The sequence below is a fragment of the Carassius gibelio genome, chromosome A19, assembly GCF_023724105.1.
Source record: "Carassius gibelio isolate Cgi1373 ecotype wild population from Czech Republic chromosome A19, carGib1.2-hapl.c, whole genome shotgun sequence".
NCBI classification, from domain to species: Eukaryota; Metazoa; Chordata; class Actinopteri; order Cypriniformes; family Cyprinidae; genus Carassius; species Carassius gibelio.
In genome coordinates, this window is record NC_068389.1 from 19,406,433 (window position 1) to 19,431,119 (window position 24,687).

Sequence of the window (24,687 nt, forward strand, 5' to 3'; positions counted from 1 at the left end):
TATTTCTCATTTAAAGGAATTCAGATATAAATTGTTTCTTTTGTTTTTCTCCATTCTTTATAATCATTTTAATAAATCCATTTGAAGTGTGCTCACTCTGTGGCTCCAAGTCCATCAAAAATCAGACATTTGCCGATGTGAACTGCAGCTAAAGCGTAGATCAGATACTCTCAGTGATAGCCGTTCTTCTGTCTCTCAACATTTGACTATCTCTCAGATTTTCTTGTGCTAGAAATCATCATTTACTAACACTATAATAACAAAGTGTGATCCAGTCTTATCATTGTAATAAAGGAAGTTCTGATACAAAATTATATATCACTATATATCATTAAAATATTGGGGCCTACAAGAAAACTATTCGTGAGGACAAAACTGGGAGCCCATTGGTCGAATATCCAATAACCGAATAGTTCAACTTTTTAAAAGCATGTCTAATTTCCACTGATACAAATCAGATGGACTCTCCTTGTTTGAGGACATTTGTGTTTCCTATCCTGGGGTGATGGGACAACTCCCTGCTTGAGCTTTCTGTGTGTGTGGTACATCCATTATCCAGGGTGCGTGTGTGTATGTCAGGTCGATAGGGAGAGCAGCGGGACATGCACCACTCTGGAGATGGATTGATCTTGTGGGTGTGTGTGTGTTTGTGTGAATGCACTCATTGCCATCTCCTGTGCTGCACAATGCCAATTATACTGACACCTTTGTCTGGTGTGACCTCACCCATGTTGGCACCATATGTATTCCCGAATGGACACTCAACAGGTGGATGTTCCCCAAGGACTTGGCGATGATTCAGCTCCCGTCCCTCTGTGTTTTCATCCCCCCAGTTCTGTCTCGCTCTCCCACTGGGAGTTTAACTTTTGTTGTTCCTGAGTGGAAAAAAGTTGAGATAATGGCGCCATTTAGAAAGTCCAGACAGACAGACAGGAGGGGAAGATCAATAGAGAGGGAGAAAGCGGAGGCTGGCAGTACACACTGTGCTCTTGGAGCTGGATTGATGGCTGAGTTTACCTCAGGAATCATGACAGGAGGGATGATGTTTACTTTTGCCATTCCCATCTTTTTCTTTTTCTGTATCAAAGTTTGATTTTTAAAGTTTAATCTTTCTCACACACTCTCTTTCTCTCACTGTGGGTCTGATCATTGTGTTTTACAGTAGCCCTGTTGCAAAGCCTACTGAGCTGGGCATCTTATTCGAAATGGAATTCTTGTTAATCAGATTTCCAGCAGCATGTAATTTGTCTGTTGGAAAAAAGTTGACTTGATTAAAATGTGGTGCAATTTATTTGATTCCAAGAGAGTACAGCCATCCTGACACACAACAGACAAATATTTTAATTGTATTTAAAAAATTGGGATTTTTATTTCTCCTAATTTTTGGAACCTGACTAGACCGTAAGCTCACTCGGTTTTTCAACCGAGCCTGTACACATGATTACCATATTTGTTCTAGTCCATTTATCATGCCATTTCTTACCTTTCGCTTGATTATTTGTTTTCCCATAATCACCCTCTCCCTCTTGGAGTTTTGAGACGTGGAGATGTAAACATATGGGAAAAGCAAATCTTACTGTAACCCATCATTAATTCATGACTTCCCCTTTTTCTCAAATGTGTGTGGGTGTTTGTGTAATATTTAATGCATACTGTATTATTGTTTGAGCCGGTGAAAGCCACACTAGGCCTGGATGGAGGGTTTTCTGAGGGAAGTGAAATCGCATTCCCTTGGAAAAGGAAAAAAATTGCTTTTTTTCTGACAAGACGTGGTAGCCTGAAGCTGTGGTTAAGACACACACATACAGTACACACTGATGCTAGACAACTCTTTTTCATTTATGATGTGTTTAAGCATGAAAAGCACTGTGTCTGTGACTTTCTTGTCAGTCCATGTTTACCGTGAAAAGGACACATGTCGACTGAGACTCCGCATTTAACATCCCTCCAAAAGGCTTAGTGACTAAAACTGCTAAAAGCTAATGGCAACAGTAAGAAAATCGAATATAACGTGGATGAGACGGCTTTCATTATTGCTTATCTTTCTCTAGAATGAGGTCTTTTAAGTTTACACGCCAAACAAAAACACTTAACATAATGATTCACCTTGAACAACCCCTAATGCAGAACAAGTACTTGGGTGAGATCTCAAAGGCTTTGCAGTAAAAGGAAGTCAAGTGCTAATTCATGCAGCACACACTATGGTATGGTATGCTTCAGTATGGTATTCATCTACAATAAATTAAACATGAAATCAGACTTTTGTTAGGCTAGATGCCATGTTTAATGTGATTTTAGGGATGACATATATCTTAATGTACTGTATGTATAGTAATAACATACAGTACATTAACCCAGTTCACATGTTAATATATATAAAATATGAATATAATATAATATCAAATATAAAGGCACCACAGCCACTATACTTTATATAGTGGAATCATATAATAAACTGTTTTAGATATATTTCACTTATGAGACTTGCAAAGCTACAAACAAAGTGTTCTTCACACACGTAAACACGTCCTCTCTCTGTTTGTCTTTCTCTTTTTCACACTCACAAAAGCAAAGTTCTATGTTTGTCTGTCACCTTTCACCATTGCCCACAACCAGAGGGTTAAACTGAACGATATGGTTTTGATTCAATGCTTTTCTCAAGAGGGCCAGTTCTGGATGACTGCACAGCCACATAATGACACAAGGCAGATATGACACTGAAAAGCTGATCCCTGATCAGAACCTCCTTGTATATATTTCTCGCAGCAGGTTTTATGTGGTTGATAATGTGTATTGATTTTTCAGATGGACAGTAAAGCTCCCTCGCTAGAGCATGCTAGATACATAATGACCTGTTGTTAAGGTAAATGTCATGTTTTGAAAAGGGATTGAGGAAAAATGAGGGGAAAATGATGGCAACGCAAAGCTTTAGTGGTCTGTTTCTCTTTTGTGTTCATGTTTCTCTTTGTCTTAGTTATATAAAGTTATATGAATATGGCTCAAAGAATAGTATTTTTCTTTAAAGTCATGGTATGTGAATGCGGGTTTGCTTTATACAGTCACAGTTTAGTTTTTCGTGACTGTTTCCATTTTTGCTAAAAAATGGTACAGTAACCATTTTCTGTATGAATATGACCTTTGCTATGATTGGCTAAACACAGAGTTCTGGTGTAGTTCACAGTGGTGAATTAAGACATGCTGAACATTGACAAGATGTTGAGTAAATGTCGGTAGTAATATGTTCAGAAATGTAGGAATTATCTGGAAAAAGTTGGTGGGGCACAGTATTCAACTTAAAAGCTTTGCTCATGAATATAAATGACATGACATTCGCTCAGCCGTCCTGACTCATTTACTGAAAGGCAAACACTGGTCATTTGGTTCTAGCCATAGTAGTATTACCACTTCCTGTTAAAGGGATAGTTCACGCAAAACTGAATATTCTGTCATCATTTACTCACCCTCATGTCGTTCCAAACCTGTATGAGTTGCTTTCTTATGTTAAAAATAAAATAAGATATTTTGAAGATTGTTGGTAATCAAACAGTTGGTGGTTGCCATTTGACTTCCATAGTATTTTTTTTCCTACAAAAAACATTTTGAGTTTTTTGGTTACCAGCAATCTTCAAAATATCTTCTTCCTGCATAGAATTCTGCACATTCTGCATGTCTCTGTGAATGAATGGTGCAGACGCGCATTTCATTTACTACACACAGAAGCACGCCTGACGCTCGCGGTGATTTCAGCATCTGCCGTCTCACTAAATGAGGACGGAAACACATTAACAACAACTTCAAAACTGCTCTGAGAGTCACTTCATGAGAATTTAACTGTTTGATTTGAGTAAAACTATAGTGTCATACTTGAACTGTAAAGGTATTCGTGGCAGCCCTTCAAAATAAGTCTTGTACTATTTTTCATTAGAATGTACATAGCCTGCTCCTAATTCTACTGCAAAAGTTTTTTTTTTTTTTATACATTTAACAATCATAATTATGTGTGAAAATACCTGTAAGAAATATCTGTTTGCTAACTGAAGCCAGCTAACATGATTCACTTTTGGTTTCTGTACCCAATATTTAAAAAAAAAATTAAGAAAATTCAGGTATCCGTATAGGCAAGTACCAAAAATAAATGTATCGTTATCAGACTTGTTCTCGAAAAACTGTTATGAGTGTATCCCTAATGATTATTCTTACTATTATTCGATCCAAAGCCATAAAAAAATAATAAATACTGATTTATATTTGTTTTTCTAGTATACATTATTATATTTAATTTAATTTAATGTATGTGGGTAGAACAATAATAACATTAATATTAAGAATAACGTCAAAGAAAACCTCTTCTACACAAGATGAGATGTGTTTTCCTGATGTGAACCCTTTAATGTATAGAGCTTGTGTGAGTGCTGTCATGATGGAGTGTGTGTCTTTATGTTTGCATGAGCACCTGTGGATGTTCCCATTTTCTGCTCCGAGTAGACGGGGTTATCAGAAGCCCCCACTCTCATTTGTCTGTGAAGCAGCCAGGCAGAACACCCAGACAGCCCGCAGGAACCGAAAGGGCTGCTGTTTGTCTGAAAGAGAGAGAGAAACTGAAGACGAACAGAGTGTGTGTCCGATGCCTGAGTGTGTCTCAAACCCTGATCCCAGTGTCAAGTCTTCCAGAGTCAAAGCAGCAGGTTATCAGCTTGACCGTGGCACGCGGCCAATCAGTGGAGGCGCACGGACAGATCAGGGTCAGCAAATGGAAAAACCCTGAGAAAAGAGGGATGAAGAGCAGAAAAACGGAGAGTGGGAAGCGGGGGGGGGGGGGGGGGGGGGAGTTGTTTAGGGCAACAGATTTGCCATAGCTGTCGGAGACCCCACTGAGAGTGCAGGCAGATTTTTGAGTGTTTGGACATCTCCGTAAAAGAGGTGCTTGATGGGTCTGTGAAGGCCACTTGTATGTGCTTGTACGAGACTGCTGGTTGTGAATTCTAAGAGATGAGACAGTCAGAAACCAACCCACTGTGAGGGACAAGCACCCTGCTGTTAATAAACTGTCTCTGTGCACATTTGTCATCCCTTTCTTCTACTCTTTTATTTTGATCTTACTCTATGCATCTTTTTCCTCCCAGTCCCTACTTTTCCTTCAAAATGTTTTGCCCTCGATGTGTTTCTGTTGGCTTTGACATTCAACAGATGCTGTGGTGTGTGTGTGTGTGTGTGTGTGTGTGTGTGTGTGTTTCACAGAGCTCCCAGAAGATATCTGAGGTGTGCACCTCTCTCCCCTTAGGTTAATCTCATGTCATTTCACTCTCAGATGGCCTCAGCCACATTATTGCTTTCCTTTATCCACGGGTGTTTGGGATCTGCTTCATATCACTCTGTCTCTCGCGTTTTCTCTCTCCCTCTGCCTTCTGTTGGGGTTGTCTGCCTCTGGGCAAGAGCATGATATTACTATGCAGGCTGACATATTTCATACACACAAACACGGTCTGTTCACACTCCTCCCTCATGACCCTCGCGTACATTACAGAGGTGGACCTGAGCAGCTGAGGTGATTGGCTAAATTCACACTGCAGCAGAATGCGGTCACTGCTGTTTGCAATGCTAAATATGTACATACAGAGTTGGCTTGGGTAAAAGAGTGCTCTGAAAATGTCAGGAGGCAGAGGAAAGTTCTGACATCAACGTTGGCAAATATGTGCTGTATGAATGGAACTGCAGTCGAAAGTTGGTTTGGCCAAAGAATGTACAGTCACACAATTTCAAAAGGAATTTCATCAGACCAAGTATGCAACAAAACAATTTTATTTTATTTTCCCACTGTTTTACAAGAAAGGCAGAAAAAATAAAAGTATTTCGTTTTATTCATATTTTTTAGTCAATAAATACAGTCTTTAAAGTTACAGTCAATAAATTTAAGCACTGTATGTTAAGCACAGATTATGCAGGAATCTGTCAAAAACTTGTTTAAAGCTAATGTTATTGTCATTTATTAGGCAAATAACAAATTGAAACGATTAAATAGTCTCTATTCACGCATAATCAAAATATTTTTTTTTCTTTTACCAAAAAAATATCCATCTATCTATCTACATTTTTTTTTTTTTTTTGAGAGTCACATCTTTAAATACAGTTGTGAATCCCAGACACTGTGTGAATGTAACCAGTGTTTTTTACACTTGCTCAGACAGTGTATCCTGAACAGAACAGTCTCGGCATTAGTTGGAGTTCAAAGCAGTGGTGTTTCATTAACCTTGGAGCACAAACCTTTTAATTTCGCTATCTTGTTCTTTATTTCAATCTCCCTAGCTTGTTTTCTCATCATCTGCTGTTAAATGACCTCCAGTTGGCTGCCAGCAGGCATGTATGCGCTCATATTTGCGCCTGCAGCCTATAAAAGGCGCAGCTATTGATATTTCTCATTTGTTTACGTGGGACACCATAAGAGTTTTAGGGGATATATGGGACATGGTGTGTTGTGCTGGTGTCTGAAAGCTATTGATTTCTTACTATGTGCAATCAAACACAATTAGCTGTCGAATTCCATAGATGGTGCACAGGCGCCTCTCCCGCTGTGCTTCTCCAGAGAGAGGACACTCTGTGTGCAAGCGCTCACCCCTAAAATCAATTTATACCAAATGTGGAGGAAGCAAATTGACAATGTTATGCTCCTCCCAGTGTCCGGAGTTCTTTTTGCTATAACTTCTCTATTCTCCTCTCTAGACAGCGCTGCTTTATAGCTCAGCCTCCCTCCATTCTCTGTGCTGTAAATCATGCAGGCTCTCATTCCTGGATTCACTCCATAAGCCAGGAGAGGAGTCCCAATGGTGGGAGGCACCACTCGGGCGTTGTGTGTCCTGTTGAAAGATTCACTGGGGCTCTCTAAACGCATTTAAACTGCCGGTTCACCTGCACGTCTGCACTTCACTTATGAATTGACCAATGCGGATGGATGGGGAGGCAGATATGTGTTGGTACTTGGCCAAGAAGATGGTGAATGGATTGGAGCCGACTACCTCTGGCTGCCTCTGTCCCGGGCAGCTGTTGCTTGGCAACCTTTGTTTGTTTCAGTCTGCCGGATCAATCTAATTGGCTGGCTTTCCGATTACCAGCAGCCGGCACTCCTCCTCTGGCCAATGGTATCACTCAGTGGACACCAGGTGTAAATAAAAGACAGGATGGATGGATGAATAAATGCCCTTTGTTGTTTATTGATGTTGGGTGTTATCCTCGGCAAGTAAAGGCTCATTGTGCGTGTTGGTGTGTGTATGTGTGTCTGTAACACACCCGGACGCTGTGTGGGGGACAGGAAAGGTCAAGCATTGTGTGTTTGTATCTATGTGGCATCATGGGGTGCATTGGTGAGCATTTGATTATCTGACAAAGCACAAACAGAGCTGGCGTAATCATTGCTGCATTGGCACTTGGTGCTGAAACTTGACTTGATTCACAAATCATTTTAGATTCAAGTCATAATTGATTTTTGTCAATTCAGAATTGATTAAATTTGATATGATTAATAACAATGATTATTTTTTTTATTATGTATATATTTATTCATTTATTTGTTTATTTATTTGTAATTGATGCAACTGATATATTATGACAGTTTTACATAGAATCGTAAGATTCTTTTAATGTATTGTATACTTCAAAATGTGCATGTACTGTACATTAGTTGCATAAGGTAAAATTCAGCTTAAGCATGGGGTGTTTGTATATATATATAACTAATAAATATAAAAATGAATTTATATAAATATTAAATATTGATATAATTTATAAGACATATATTAAGAACAAATAGCATTTATAATTAATGTTGCATTGTTGTAGATTGACCGATTATGATCCAGGAGCAGATCTGTTTGTTTTATGTTATTTATTGCACACAGTCACTCGCTCTCCAATTTACAGCACAGCCCCCATTTTCCCTCTCAAATCCAATTAAACATCATGGCTACAAATCTAAACTTGTTTGGCGCTGACAGGCATGCATAAACAGTTACTTCAAACAAGAAGAAAAAAATAATAATACAAAAACACAGCCTGCAAATAAATGCATCAAATCAAATTAATCACATACTAATGGCTCATTAAATTAAACAGCCGCAATTAATTTATTCTGCCAATAAAAGATGATGATGATTTATGTTTCCTGTTTGCTATTTTGGCAACACAATGCTGTAAATGTAAGTCCTTCTGTGTACTTTAAAACATGCTCGTACAATCAGGAGATTGCACTTATATCAGAAGTGGGGCATGGAATTGTGCAGATTGCCTCTTTGAAATACAGTTGGCCTTGTTGCATTAGTATTTAGAGGGCCTTGATTATAAATGTTTTGCCTAGAAAATATGATACAAGCAGATTTAACTTTACATAAATTTTTAGTAGCATGTACAATAATTAGATGTTTACTTTTTCTGAACAAAATGTAAGCATTGCTACATAGTTGAATGTTTTTTTTAAGTGTTCTCAGCCAATTGCTAGGTGTTTTCAAAGGTTTTGAGTAGTTATTTTCTCTCTTTCATGTCTGTAACACAAAGAAGAATTTAATTATTCTTGTCTGTGCTTTAGGAAGCACCACCAATAATCTGTAATATCTCAAGGTTCCGGCTTGTTCGTAACGTTCTCATCTGTTACTGACATTGTGTAAGTCTTTAAAGATGCTGTTTTTATCTGCTTTCTGTTGGACTTAGGCAATCATGTTAAGCCTGTGTGGCTGATTTATTGATTGAGTCACAGGGCAGGGGTGGGTTAAGCCCCGTTTTGACCCATACTAAGGTAACTGAAGTAATGCGGATTGCAACAGTGGTAATGATATGTGTTTGTGTTGACATGAGCCATGTATGTGTGAGCCCCATCAGTATTAAGTGATCCAGATCTGCTGTATTCTGGCCCATGTGTTGTTCCCGCATCTCTAGATGATGTCACAGACTCCCTAATGAACTGTCAGAGCTTTAATCCTGACTGTGTGTATAACGACACAATCTCCTTAGCAGTGTTCAATATAGCAATGATAGAATGTCTTTCTGGGAATTGAGTGGGGGATCTGGGATGATTTTTATTAAGATGTGTCACCTTGGTATGATCCTGTCTGGTTGTAATAAGTGTTAGCTTGCCTATCCCACACGTTGATCAAGGACTTTCAGCAATGCTCAGGACATAATACACCCTTATTAATGTAGTCCATCTGTGTGTATATATATATATATATATATATATATATATATATATATATATATATATATACTCTATATATACTCTATATATACTCTATATATACACTCTATATATACTATATATTTCTGCTTATGTTTGTGTTTCACAAATAAGTGTTGAAAAAAAATTAGTCTAAATGAGTTTTTGATTTGCATTGTGATGATTTTTGCATCATGAGGTGGTCGGCGACACTCAGCCCTAAGCTGATGTTTAGTAGTATCCCTCAACACTCAAACCTTTTAAACAGTTACACACATCTCCGAATTATGAAGTTCTTTCAAGCACAAACTGGACTCCGTCTGGCAAGGATATTTCAGCAGCTGTTAGCTGTTGTGTGTCTGCAGTGACCACAGCTGGAGCCCAGTGTCAGAGTCCAGCCAGTCTGACGTGGTGTTAGCATTAGCGATCATGCTGACCCCAGGCCCGTTACCTTCTCTGATGGGGTTGGCATGGGGACCGAGCTTGCTGTGGAGACTGACATGTTGAATTCAGACACAGAATGTGTTTGTGAGTGTGTTTGTGTTTATGTGGAGAGTCAGATAAGCTGATGTGCCTGTTGAAATTGTGTGTCCTGGTTGGAGAGAAGGCCAAGCTTATTATTAACACTGAGATGGCAGCAAATAGTACATACATGTAGTAAAGAAGACATTTACAACACATTTCTATTGTTTTTACATACTGTATCTTTCAACTGTAATGGACATATTATATTTGTAATCAAAATGAAGTAATGCATTCAGTCTTATTCAATTTTTTTTTTTTACGTTTTATTTAAAACAGTTATTTTCCAAATAATAAAGGACAGGCTGAGTTGACTGGATTGTAAAATGAATGAAACCTTTAATATCTTTAGCTTATATAATTTTTTGTGTTTGTGTACACACACGCACGCACACACACACACACACACACACACACACACATATATATACATATGTCTCACATGGTCAACAAGGCTGCATTTATGCAAAAATATGTTAAAAACAGTAATATTGTGAAATGTCCAATGATGCAGGCTTCCATGGTTGTGATGTTTGACTTGCATGTATAATAGTGTGATCAAGCACAATAAAATTAGGAATGTGTGCTTAGAAATTAAACCGTATGAGTTTAGATTTCACACAGCATGTCTTAAACATGAGTGAATTTGCTTGTGTTGGTTGTCTAGTGGCAGGTGGTGCATCACCCTTCTTACACCCTTCTTCTTAATTTGTCATTCATTACTCTTTTTCACCTCACAGTCATGAAGCAAGTGTGTGTGTGTGTGTTGTGACTGCTTAAATGTTTGATTGTCCTGTCCCTTACTCAACAGCTCTGCATTTCCAAGATTTCTTCTGCACATTTTGCATCACTGGTGCGTCGTAAGCGGTTCTAGGTTATATTTGTTCCCCCACCCCCACCCCCTCGCCCCTCAACTTACTGTGAACTGCAGCTATTTCAGCAGTTTGACTGTGACACTGAGTGGCCTCTCTGAATAATTCACTGCTGAGTATAGAGCTGTGCACAAATGAGAGGGATAACTGCCGGATAGCTCATGTCATTTTCTCAGCTGGTTCTCTTGATTTACTCTCTCTTTCTGTCTCACTGTTTCTTTCTGTTGGTCTAACTCACTCTCCTCTCGTCATTCTGGACTTCAGTGTAGTCCATACTGGGCGCACTGTCTGTTCTTCTGAGGGTGGCCATGAATAGTTTATTTAATGATTCCTGTAGCTCAGCGATTTACCAGGAATCCACCATAGGCTGGGAGCTAAGATTCGTGAAACAGGATAAAAGATTAATTGTGTGAGAATTATTTATTAATCATTTATTAGAGTGTGAATGTGAGTGAAACAAGATTTTTTTAAACAAATTAAAATAGAAATTAATCATTGTCATATTAAAATGACAAAAAATACAAAACATTTAGTGCATTATTTTGTTAAATAAGATTTTTTTAATAAATGCAATATAAAGAGGTTTGTGTGTGTGTGTATATGTATGTATATATATACTATATATATATACATACATATATATATACATACATATATATATATATATACATTTTATTTGAAAATATTATAGTTTACACAAAAAAAGTATTAAGTAGAACAACTGTTTTCAACAAATAATCATGAAATCAGCATATTCGAAAAAGTTATAAAGGTTTATGTGACACTGCCTTGGTAACCACAAGAGAATTCTTTCCAAAATATAAAAAATCTTACCAACCCCAAAATTTGGAATGGTAGTATATATGAATTTAATTGAAATGAGTCATACGCATAAGATACAGTATTATGCCTTTGAAAAACAAACACTCATTTCTTCATGCCTCTGAAAATACATTTCCCTCTTTCCTGCCCTCAATAACAGCATCCTCTCTGTGGGTGTCTAAAGTTTGACTTGGAGTTTGCTAACATCGGTGGGACTTCCGCTCATAAGCAAGGTCTCAACAGCGGATGCAGCGTCAGATTCACTGATCTGTGGGCCGCCACAGGCAGCGCCCTCTCCAACTGCAGCACTAACGTCTGAATACACCACTGTTTGCGTTTTACCTTTGTGCCGCGCTCCAGGATTTCTCCATTAAAAACAAGCTATTGATTTTTTTTTTGAAGTGTGCAGATTCACTTGGCACAGCACCAGCTCTCCCAGATCTGATGAAGCTCGACGATATATAGCTCACTGGCTTACGCTCATTTGCTCTTAGCAAAAAAAGTGGGAAGGAGAGGAGGAGTGATGCGAAAGGTGTCTGGCAAAAAAGGGATATTTTTTTTCTGATAGTTTTTGTGCGGTTCTCTCTTACACATGATTCTCTGCATGCCTCATAAATGCATTTGACCCCATCTAGTGAGTAAAGATCAGCACAAAAGCATATGGCTTTGATCATATAATTCAGTTAGAGGATCTGTTCATCATAGTTCATTATAGCATGGTAATTTTTGAATTCCTTTGTATGAATATGAGGATTAGATAAATATTAGAATACGCTTTTTCTGTAGATTTTAAATACATATTCATGATCCGTGTCTTTTAGATGTTTAATTTATTTTACACAATCTGTCATTATGATTGGCTGAGTACTGGTGTGCTAATATGTGAAAGGAATCAAATTGGTTTGATCTCTCAGTTGAGACTGACAGCTGGAGAGCTTTCTGAAGCCAACTAAATAAATGCTGGAAAACACTACTATGATTTTTGCCCAGTTTTTCAGTCTGGACACGTCAGTGCTAGTTGCCGAAAGTCAATGCCGATCTGCAGTCTGAGTTGACATATTTCAGAATCGCATAGTATGATTGGCAAGAAGTCAATTTTTTTTAGTTCCAGAGTTCAGACTATGAATCCATTCAGTCAGAAGATATCAAACTTTGATAGGTTTTTTTTTTTCATATGTCATGCATCTTCTTGCAACCATGTGTGTGTTTTTGCATGGGGTTTTTCTGTTTGGAACAATCTTGGAACAAAATTGAAAGTATGTATTAGTAATCATTTAGCAGTTTTTCTCTGTAACCATTTAGTCGTCAAGTATATGATGTTTAATGTTTTAAAATCTGTTCCTTAAAGCGGTGTTCACAATGCATACAAATCTTATTTCAGACCTGATTTGTTTGAGTTTTAAAGTTATAAAATTATAATCTGAGCATTGAGGTGCATCGGATTATAATCTGATTTTAAACCATTTGTGAACATAGTTTGCATCTGGTTTGCAATCACCAGATTTATGCTTCATTTCATCCAAATGGGTTACAAATAAAATAATACAGCCTTTGTAATGTTTTCAGCTTTTTGGTGTTAACTCATTAACATCATTCCCTTACATTCTGTTAGCTAAGGGATTCAATGACGATAGCTTAAACCTTACTTTTACCATCCCATATCTTCAACCTTACTGCAGGAAGTACACAGTGTCTGTATTACAGTATAGGGAGAAGAGTAAAAAATATTCAAAATTTGGAGTGAGAAAATGGCAAAATACAGAACCATATGTCAAGATGGTGATCTTTAGAAATGTCCATACCGAATAACTTCTATTATATTGTCCATTATCTAGGGAGGAAGTCAAGGAGGACACTTGGCTTAGTCTGGCATGTTATAGCTCCATCGGTTGCCAAGAGCAATGAAGTCCTTTGACTGGAGTGAGTCTCAAATGAGACTGATTTAGTGAGGGAGGAGGAATAGAGGCTCTTGGAAGAGCGCAGGCCAGGAGAAATCAATAGATACACCCACACATACCATAGACCCATCTGCTGTGTGTGAACACCCAAAACCACCTCAGAGTTGGCATGGAAGAGACAACATTCTGTCCAAGTCTTTATGCACAGTTTGATCAGTGTACTGTATACTGTGCTGGTGTTCAGTTGCAAGTTCTTCCACTTTTTTGCTAAAGACCATTGTTCTGGCGACCTACGGTGTCTTTAATGAATGATAGTTTTTTTTTCTAGTCTGAAATTTTATGGAGGCAGTGTTCACTTTATAAAAATCCATATACATGCTGGGGTAGTGTAGCCTAGCTGCACTTGAACAAGACCTTTAACCCCAGTTTCCTTTATGGGGAATATCACAACAAATATTCCGTTGTTCATAAAAAATATCCATTTAGTGCTTTTATTAAGAATTGATAAAAGCATGCAGGGGTAGAGGGTTTGGGGTTTTTATACCTTTTATTCTTGATTTTATGGACATTTGATAACCCCAGGTTTTTGGAATCTTACTGTACAATAATTGTAGTGTCATTCTCAAAAATGGTAATGTCCTGACTGTACAACATGTATGAAGTTGTGAATGCTTTTCTGCCATATAAAATGTTTAATTTCTCATTCTCTTAAGGATTTATATATTTTTATAGGTTATATCTTTTTATTTTTAAATGGTCTTAATGACTGAAAGGTCAAGGAACCTATTTGTCACCAAATTTTGAATGACTGTGTTGAACAACCTCAAAGGCATGGAGGTGATAAAGCTGGATTTTACTTTTAGAAACTTAACAGTTTGTTAAACTTTAATAGCATTTGGCCCTTTAATGAGTCTAAATGTATTTTATATTAATTACATGCATTTTAAATGAATTGTGCATTCATGCATCACACAGACTCATCAAGCACCTTTGTGCAGTTTAATGTCCATCTGTGTTTCATCTGAACATTAGCATGGGGTGCACTTGCTTGAATGATCCTGTGTAATCACAGTGTCCCTGAATTTAGTGGTTACAAAATATTCTGTCTCAGAACTTACTTGTCTGCAGCATTCCAAAATGGTGCAGGGCTACCGTGGGTCACAGTGCACTGGGGCAGGAGAGAGCGCTTTAAGTGGGATAAAAAAAAAATAAAAAATGCATTTCACAACCACATGAAAGATCCAGATTGAGACCCTATAATGACAGGCACTTTAAAATTTTGCCTTAATGCAACCGAGAGTTTGATTTTTGAGCTAAAAGTCAAACATTTCCATTTATGCCACTCACTTTTCCACATTCTTTTAGTATGTCTCTCTCTGTAAATGCTTGTTCCACTCTTTGTGTTCCTTCTCCTCGTTCCTCTAATCTTAATCTCTGCCTCTGTCTGTCAGCTCTTCTCACATCCTCTGTCACTCACCCTGTACCTTGTCACAGCTGCACCTCAAGCTCTAATTCCAAATTTCCCCATTTTTAGTAATGTGTTGACATCACTTTCAAATTCTCCTGACAGCATCCTGTGCCATAATTAAAATGGTACCTTCAAAAAAAAAAAAGAGAGAGAGAACAACTAATGATTAAGAAGCTGTTAATTGCACAACAAGGTCACAAGCCTTTTACCTTTACAGCTTAATTGTGGCCTCGATTGTATTTCTGACTCATTTTTTATGCAAACGCCAAACTGGCAAACTCTGTTAATTGTTGCCCGTGTGCTTGTGGAGGGTCACGCATTTAGTGTGTCTGCAGAACTAGTAAGCGTGTGCAACTGAGCAAGGGTGTTACAATTGTAACTTTGTTTGACACTGTGTGTTCTTTGTTACATTATAAACTTTTTTCCAAGGGTCACAGTCAAGATCCTTGAGGGTGACTGCTAATTACCCTTGATGGCCTTCCAGCCCTGCACATCCATTTATCTTTTGCTGAGCCCATCATTTCTCAACAGGGTTCACAGTGACCTTTAATTCCATTACAGACCTACAGTACCAGTGTCCACCTACCCTTGCCATCGATCCTGTCATGTATAGATCCATATCTTCCCACCCGTTTTACTTCCTTCGATTTCCAAAGTGGACCACCCTGTCATTTCCTTGGCTAATTGTATTAATGACTCTTAGGCACAAAGGTCAAAGGTGCTTGGGTTAGGGTCAATGGATCTTTTCATAACCCTTTTTTCATGTATCTTGGCATAGTCAATACGCAATCCCAATACCAATCCTTTCCTTTCATTAAGGAATTTTACAAATCTTACTTTATTTCATGTATCTTGACATGTCCTATGGCAGGTGCAGTCCTGCTCTTGGAGAACCAATGTCCTGCAGAGTTTAGCTCCAAACTGCCCCAAAACACTTGCCTGGAAGTTTCTAGAAATCATGAAGTCCCTGATAAATTGGTTCAAGTGTGTTTAATTAGGATTAATTAGGAATTAAGCTAAACTGTGAAAGATTGGCCAAACCTGGTCTATCCTTTCCTTCCATCTGTCCTTTATTCCTACCCACTTTCCTTTCTTCTTTTCCCCTTTTCATCTTTCTTTATTTCTTTCTTTCCCCCATTTAACACTAAAGTCAGATTTCAGAGTTATAGTTTTGGGTTGAGGTCAATGGATTTTCATGTAAATGTGCATTTGTCTATCGGTCTTTGCTCTGCCCATATCAGTCTCTTCCTTCCTTCCTAGCTTTCATTACCATCCCTTTCTTTCCCCCTTTTATTCTTTTCTTCACTTTTCTTTCTTTCCATCTCTATCCTTCCCTGCTTTTTGGTTATTCTGCACGAATTATTGTGGTGTGTTACTTGGAAGAAATATCTGTTATCGTTCTTGACCTCAACACCATTGATCATGAAAATGTGAACAGCCTCCAGACATCCATTTGTCTTAAAAAATTGGAAATCAATCAACAAACACGCCTCTCATCTTTTTTTTTAGTATAATTAAATTGTTGGGTTCGATGCTGACGAACCTGTTCAGGAGGATATGTTTGTCCATTTCACAGTGATTTGTTTGTGAGGCTTTTGCATCTGCAGAACTTTCAGGAATTACTTATTTTACACTTTGCTTTATCACTTAATGTTCAAGGTGAGCCTCATGCCCTGAAAGCTAAAGGTGAAAATAACAAAAGAGGGATCTGAACCTATCTGAACCTGAACCTATATTAAAGAGTGGGGTTTGTTTGGGGCTGCAAATGTGCCCAACCTGTCTTGCTTAGATATTTCTGAGATGTTGCAAATTTGCCTGCATCTCATTCGCTACCCCGTTCTCATTCTCCAAACCCTGCATCCTCATCAGTCGGACACCCTTAAGTGATTCAAAAATGAGGTTTTACTTTGATTATTTTTTTTTCTCTTCCATCTTTCTCTATTTCTTGAGCGCTGCACCTGAAATTGCTTTGACATTCAGATGCAAACATAACCATTGGCACTGGCCTGATGGGTTTGGAATGCAAATGGTCAGGGCTCTCTCTCCTTTCTTCTCTGCTTTCCGATCTCGTCCCTCTATTCCAGCCTAATGAGGGAAAGCTGATAGCTTGCTTTTTCAGATCAGGCAGACGTGGATATGGGCATGTTGAGATTGGGGTTTGAGGGGACAGGGGTAATGTCACCGAAAGCCTACAGGAAATCAATTTCACAAGTGCTGTTTCCCCACTGTGAAATGCTACCCTGATGTCTGCAAAAGCAAAAGTGATATAGACAAGACAGTTCTGTCGCTCTCTAACAGAAGCACATGAATGCATTAGCACACTTATTTAATGTTGCATTGGCACACTAGATTTTCCTTCCTTGCTTTTTACACCTTCCTTCCTTCCCTTTTTTGATTCTTGAGATCTTGGTGCTTTTTCTTTCTGCCTGCGATCCTTCTATCCTTCCTACTTTACTTCCCATTCTTTTCCTCTTAATTTCTTCCAACTTTTCCTCTAGCTTTTCTCTTTTCCCTTCTTTGTTCCTCCAACTTCCTTACCATTCGTCTACTTTTTTTTTTCATTTTTTCTTCCTTGAATCTCTTTTCCTTACATGTCTTTCTTGCCATCTTTCCTTCCTTCTATACTTCTCTTCCATCATTCTTTCCTGCCTTCCCCTTTGTCCCATATTTGTTTCCTTCCATCCTTCCTTTCCATCAGTCTTTCACATTCCCTTCCTTTCTTCAGTTCATCTTTCTTCCTTCTCAAAATTTTTCTTCTTTTCTGCCCGTTTCCTCTGCACATCACTATGCAAAAACTCTTATTAAGGTTCCCCAGGCTCTTCTATGAAAAATTACATATGTGCACGAGTGAGTTGAAGTGGACTATAATCTGTAAACGCAATGACCTGAATGCTCAAGTTCACGTGACCGGAGTGTCGTGCACACATGTAGTGATGCCTGACTCCTCTCGGAACTGCTCAGCCCTGTGCCTTTCCATCAGGGGCTTGGGCTTGGGCTCAGCTCTGGACATTTACAAATCTCCTCCGGACTTGGCTAAATGGAAACCATCCATCAGAGGTGACAGGAAGCAAACAAAGCCCCAACATTAGCTGCTTGGAAGCTTTTGATGTCATTCAGCATTCTAAGCCACTAGAAGTGGGTGACCCAAAGTGGTTCATCGGGGAAGCAGGGAGAACACAGAGAGTAGATGAAGTGAGTGTGCAAACCAACAAGGGTTGACAGAACTCTTTTATACAAGAAAGGTGTGAACATTCAAAGTCCAGGGGCCATATTTTAATGATCTAAGCGCATGGTCTAAAGCGCATGGTGCAAGTGCAATTAGGAAGTGTCCGAATCCACTTTTGCTAGTTTAAGGATGGGGGAAATGGTCAACGTGCCAGGCTTTCCAAAAGGGTTTGAACTATTCTCATAATGAGTCATGGGTGTGTTTTTGGCATAATGTGTGATAAACCAATCAGAGTATTATATCCCATTCCCTTGCAAGGCCAGTTGGTCTCGCTATGGCAGATTTGCTATTTACATGGCAGAGTTTGCAAGAGCAAAGATTGAACATATCTCCAGAGAGAAAAGGTTAACCTTTTAACCTTGCACGTCTGCAGACCATCTATGGGGCACAATACAAATCTTTTACACTAATCCTCTTATTTTTAATATTTGACATGTTTGTGTTCTGCTGCTGCTGTGTGTATAATAAGCTGTGAGATAAGAGTGATAAGAGTGTACGTGCATTGTTCACCTGCCTATAGGTGCATATTACTAACACACTCTTTAATTAACAAAAAAATTATAATTCTGTGCCATTGACTTTAGACCAGGTTTCAATTGGGCAAAGTCAATTTCAGTTGCCTCAAAACAGCTACGCGCCAACAATTTGCCTGAACACACCTCATTTTTAGACCAGCGTGCCTGTCGGCACACACATGGGTGCAAATGCATTTGCTATTCAGACAACTTGGTGCAGGGTGTGAAAATGATAGCTGCGTCAGGCTGAAACTAGCACAAAACACTTGCGTCTCATTTGGCACTGCATTGTGCCTTATGTATGATAGGGCCCCAAGACTGTGAGTAAAGGGGGTGGTCCTTGACTTGGTATTATTACTCTTGGGTATTATTAATTGGGCTACTACTACTATTACTGTCTTGTACCCTGCAATCATATGCTCAAACTCACTTTTATGAGATGAATGAAAAAAAAGAAGAAGAAATCACAAAAAACATATCGGCCATCGGCTGCCCTAATTTCTAAATATCAGCATCGGCCAGTGAAAAACCCATACCGGTCTACCTCTAGTTAAGATTAAGGCCAAAGAGTATAATGTCTTCTAATCATGACTCTTGTCCATGTTTTTTCAATTGTTCCATTGGTAGAGATAAGCGGCATTGACTTTGAGACTGTGAGAGGAGGGATTTGGGGGAAGATTGGGGGAAGAGCGCGGGAGGCTGAGATAGAGGATAAGAGTATGATACAATGAAAATAAAAGAAGTGAAGAAAAATGGTGAGGTGTGTTAAGAAGATCTAAGTTATCAGAATGAATGTAATCGACATGTAGAGAAAGAATCTGTCCAGTCTTTACACCCTAAGGCCACCTTCTTTGTCTATCTTTAAATCCCACTTAAAGCGGCTCTATGTCCAGTTTGAGTGATTTATGGGTGTTAGGTTAACCATTACTACATTTTTTGTGTGGTTATTACTTTAAATGTCCATGCTTCTGTGATGCTCAGATGTTGTCATGTGATTTGGATTTCTGGTTATCTTTTAGTGTGTTGTTGTGTTGGGTATTTCAGGTGGTTGCTACAGTAGGTGGTTACTTCTTGGCTCAGTAAGTAGAGGACCCACAGCTAAATCTCTATAAATTTCTGTTCCCAAATATACTTGATTTTGCTGCTGATACCAGACCACTGAGGGTGATTGTTTATGACATTTGAAATTTGGAAAAAATAGCTTTTTGTGGTTTGATTAATGCAGAGGCCATATCAATGTCACCACAATCACTGTTGCAAAATGCACAGTTTTTGCTGGAAAAACCATGTCGGGTCCCTGTGCAACCTGAATAGGTTATTATAGCCCTTTAAACCCAATGGTTTAAATTGTCACAGGAGTGTGAAGGGAGTATGATAGGCAGGGCCTTTAAAATAGACCTTTCACTCCTTCATTTATGTGAATTTATTCCATTCGCAGGGGATTTTTTTCATTAACTGGAATTAGCAGCATTGAGGCAGTGATCTGAATATGATGACATGAATTATTGATTCCTTGACAGCTGCTTGCAAATCTAGCCTGACATTTGGAAATAAGACGGCATGGAATTATAGTCCCAAAATAATGAAGGCCATTTGTGTCGAGACGAGAGAGGGAGTGCAAAGCAAACGTCTTTTTGGACGTATTAATATTCATTAATACTTCCTGTCAGAGCGCCATTGAAACAATTCATTGCTCACGTTTACTGTGTTACGTTCGTTATGATTTATTGATGTGTGTTCAAAAGAGCTGGGGGGAGACCCCTCAGTGAAATCTGATTGCTCACACAAAACAAGATCATTGTCCTGGAGTCAATGCTTTCAGATTTTATTACCAGTAATGTTTTTTGTCTTGCCTTGCAATCCCTCTTTTCTTTAGATCATCTAAAAAAAAAAACATTCTTCTGTTACTTTTATTCTCATTTGTAAGACACACTGCATGAAAGTCCCTGTTAAATGAACACATTTAAAAGATTTGTTGTTCTCCGTTAGACTATAAATAATGACTGATTTTAGATTTTAAAATGAGGCATAAAATTAGGCAGAGAATGTCCTAAAAATGGCTAACTTTTTATATGTGATACCCCCTACATCTAAAACTGTAATTCTGAAAGCTTGATCCCACAGACCTCCTTTCCCCCTATATATTTGCCATTTAACTTTATGCTGGATTCTCTGCTAACTGGACCCCTGGTGTAACTTTTGGCTCGATCTGAATTATAGTTCCTTCTGGCACTATAGAGCTAATCATCTCACTGGTTTCTGTGAAGCAACCCTTGCTGATGCCACATTAGAAAAATTGATCCTTATGTAGTCAGCTGGTCTGTTGAGGAATTCGAAAAAAAATGGGATCCCTGGGAATTTCCCTGTAATATCAGAAGATATGGGTTGTAATCTCATTCCCTTCAGTGCGTTTGGCTTTAGCTGCCTTCAGTTGGCTGTCTGTTTTTGCCACAGTCCTCCCAGCAGTGGTAAATTGCATTGCGGTTTAAAGTCTTGTTGTAAAGACAGCAGCAAAAACAAAAAGTGGCATAAAAACACAGGTCTGATACCACAAAGTTTGCAGTCATTTTTGTTAGCGCTGTTTGCAGGAATTAATCTGACAAGCCATTAGATTGGAGAGCTTTGCTTTCATACATTATAACACTGAGATGCACTTGCATTTTGGTTTGTATCCGTGCATGTGTTCTGTTCTGTATGCATACTGTATATTTGGATCACTTTTTTTTTCATTATCTTGCTGATTTTCCTTGCCTCGCTGGAAAACAGGACCATATTTCAGTGCTTACACTGGGTCATTTTGTGTATTTGCATCTCTGTGTCCATGTGCATATTCATTGTATGTTTTCCAGAGAATAGTTTTTATGACCTTGTCAGTGCGTGGAGGCAATTTTGGAGTGATTTGTTCCCATTTTGTTTTCCCATTTTGTTTGGTTTGGATAAAAACGTGCTAAATGCATAAATTTAAACATAAATTATTGATCCAAAATTGGGGGATGGACTAATAGATGGCTGGAGTTTGTACGGTAAGTGTGTAGCCTATAAATGTAGGCATAATACTATAACATCTAGAGGTTAGTGATCTTAAAACATGTTCAAGTCTCTTTAACGTCAGTTAATTCTTTTGGCAGCCATCTTAGCAACGAACTTGGGCATTATGGATGCAAGTAATATAACCTTTTACAGGGGTCAAGGATTTGCTGACCCTGTTAGCCTCTGCTGGTAGATGCTATAACTACACCATCTGGTTCTAAGATGCTAATTTCTTAATTTTTTTTGTTTTGGTTTGAATATTGTTTGTTTGTTTGCTTTTTTGTGCTTTATCTTTGTTTTGTTTGGTTTTTGCAAGTAACAAAAAATGTGTACATATATTTTATTATATATAAAAAAACATCTAGTTCCAAAGACAGCTGATCTAACAGAAGAAGACAATCATTGACACCCTTCACAATGAGGGTAAGCCACAAACATTCATTGCCAAAGAAGCTGGCTGTTCACAGAGTGCTGTATCCAAGCATGTTAACAGAAAGTTGAGTAGAAGGAAAAAGATAAAGATGCACAACAAACCAAGAGAACCGCACCCTTATGAGCATTGTCAAACAAAATAGATTCAAGAATTTGAGTGAACTTCACAAGGATCAAGGCATCAAGAGCCACCACACACAGATGTGTCAAGGAATTTGGCTACAGTTGTGGTATTACTCTTGTTAAGCCACTCCTGAACCACAGACAATGTCAGAGGCATCTTACCTGTGCTAAGGAGAAGAAGAACTGGACTGTTGCCCAGTGGTCCAAAGTCCTCATTTCAGATGAGAGCAAATTTTGTATTTCATTTGGAAATCAAGGTCCTAGAGTCCTGTGTTAAGTTTCCACAGTCTGTGATGATTTAGAGTGCAATGTCATCTGCTGGTGTTGGTCCAATGTGTTTTTTGAAAGCTAAAGTCACTGCACCCATTAACCAAGAAATTTTGGAGCACTTCATGCTTCCTTCTGCTGACCAGCTTTTTAAAGATGCTGATTTCATCCAGTAGGATTTGGCACCTGCCTGCACTGCCAAAAGCACCAAAAGTTGGTTAAGTGACCATAGTGTTGGTGTGCTTGACTGGCCAGCGAACTCACCATACCTGAACCCCAGAGAGAATCTATGGGTTATTGTCAAGAGGACAATGAGAAACAGGAGACCAAAAAATGTAGATGAGCTGAAGGCCACTGTCAAAGAAACCTGAGCTTCCATACCACCTCAGCAGTGGCACAAACTGATCACCTCAATGCCACGCCAAATTTAGGTAGTCATTAAAGCAAAACGAGTACATATATAGTAAATAAACACACTTTCTAGAAGGCCAACAATTCACTAAATTTTTTTTTTTGTTCTATGAAGTATTCTGATTTGTTTAAGTGGTGAGTTTTTGTTAAATGTGAGCCAAAATCAACACAATTAAAAGAACCAAAGACTTAAACTACATCAGTCTGTGTGCATTGAATTTATTTAATACACGAGTTTCACTATTTGAGTTAAATTACTGAAATAAATAAACTTTTCCACAACATTCTAATTTATTGATATGCACCTGTATGCTAGCTATTGTCTTTCTTAGTGAGACAATTGAGTCTACCATAAAGGTTCAGGGCTTTCTTTTCTTTCCTATAGCCCCAAAATTAATAATTGTTGTGATTCATTGTTGCACAAGTGCTCTGTTCCCTCATACAGTCGCATAGCAGTTACTTCACAAGCATGAGCTTCCATAATTTATTGCTTGTACAGGCAACAAATAGCCCCTTAATAATGTGTAATATATTAATTTCAAAAGATTTTGTTCCTGGAGGCACAGTGGCATGTGTCCCCCCCTCCCCCTTCAAGTAGCATATTATACTCCCAAGTTAATCTTTTATGTTGGCTAATAAGGTCTAAAGCCATGTACTCTTTTCTGGTCTCAGGTTGTACGTAATGGCATTTTTCAGGGTTGTATTTAATTCTGCAACCAGAAGCTACAGTATTTGTTGTCTCAAGACTCTGTAATGGATTCTTTGCTGTGTGTTCTCTTTTGCCAGCCTGTCCCCCAGGCACCTACAAGATGTCGTCACGGCAGCAAGAGTGTTTCCCGTGTCCAGCTAACAGTAAGGCTGAAGAAGAGGGCTCTGTGCTGTGTGTGTGCGAGGAGGACCACTTCAGAACTCCACTGGACCCTCCATCTGCACCCTGTACACGTAAGACTTCTCTGTGCGGTGAATGCTTGGTGTGCATTGCACGTGTAGTTATTTGTGCACAAGTATTTATTTATGCGTCTTCTCATGTTTGTACAATCTAGTCCTGTTGTTTCCTGGTTTAATTTTGTTTACTGTGGGGTTTAATGCTGCCAACGGGAATGTTTGTTTGTTGTGTGTACAGTTAAGTGATGTATACAGTATGGTATATACTATACATAGTCTATACTGTATGGTAACACTTTAGTTTATAGATTAGTTTAGTTTATAGATATTTTAGTTTATATGTTCCTGTGGCTCAGTGATAGAGCATTGTGTTAGCAGCACAAAAGGTTGTGGGTTCGATTCCCTGGGGAACACGTCAGGTAAAAAAAAATGAATAAAATAATAATAATAATGTATATCCTGAATGCACTGTAAGTCGCTTGTATGCTAAATGCATACATGTAAATGTAAATGTAGACCAGTTCTCACTAATAATTAGTTGCTTATTAGCATGCATATTACAAGGATATAAAGAGCATGTTGGCTCGTTATTAGTAATTATGAAGCACATATTAATGCCTTGTTCTGCAAATTTTAAATCCCTTAATCCTACCCCATACCTTAACTGAAATGGATAATTCATCCAAAAATGAACAATACCCCATGATTTACTTACCCTCAAGCAGTTCTTTCAGACAAATATGGAAATCACACACTTATCCTTTCAATTCTTGTGTGACCAGCCCTTTATTCTGGGCTGAATTGTTCTCTGGGTGCTAATGACTTTTATTTACACCATTAATAACTGTATTGATTAGGCTGCTGTTATATGAAGGAGACAAAGACTCTGTTATCATGTTAATTAGTATATATTCTACAGTCACTGTTATGAGCAGATGCCACCAGATTATTATAGCGAGAGAGGAATGTCTATAATGACTTTAAATTACTGAAGACCAAGGTTTGAAAGGAGGTGACATG

At 38.4% G+C, this 24,687-nt stretch overlaps 1 protein-coding gene across 7 annotated transcripts in view; it reads left to right on the plus strand.

Moving 5' to 3' along the window:
• Positions 1-24,687, plus strand: part of LOC127935853 (ephrin type-A receptor 7) — a 130,740-nt gene that overhangs the window by 59,050 nt on the left and 47,003 nt on the right. For all 7 annotated transcript variants that reach the window (XM_052534050.1, XM_052534043.1, XM_052534045.1 and 4 more), the window contains exon 4: positions 23,569-23,724. In XM_052534050.1, the coding sequence (XP_052390010.1) occupies positions 23,569-23,724 (156 nt within the window). The remainder of the gene's footprint in view (positions 1-23,568; positions 23,725-24,687) is intronic.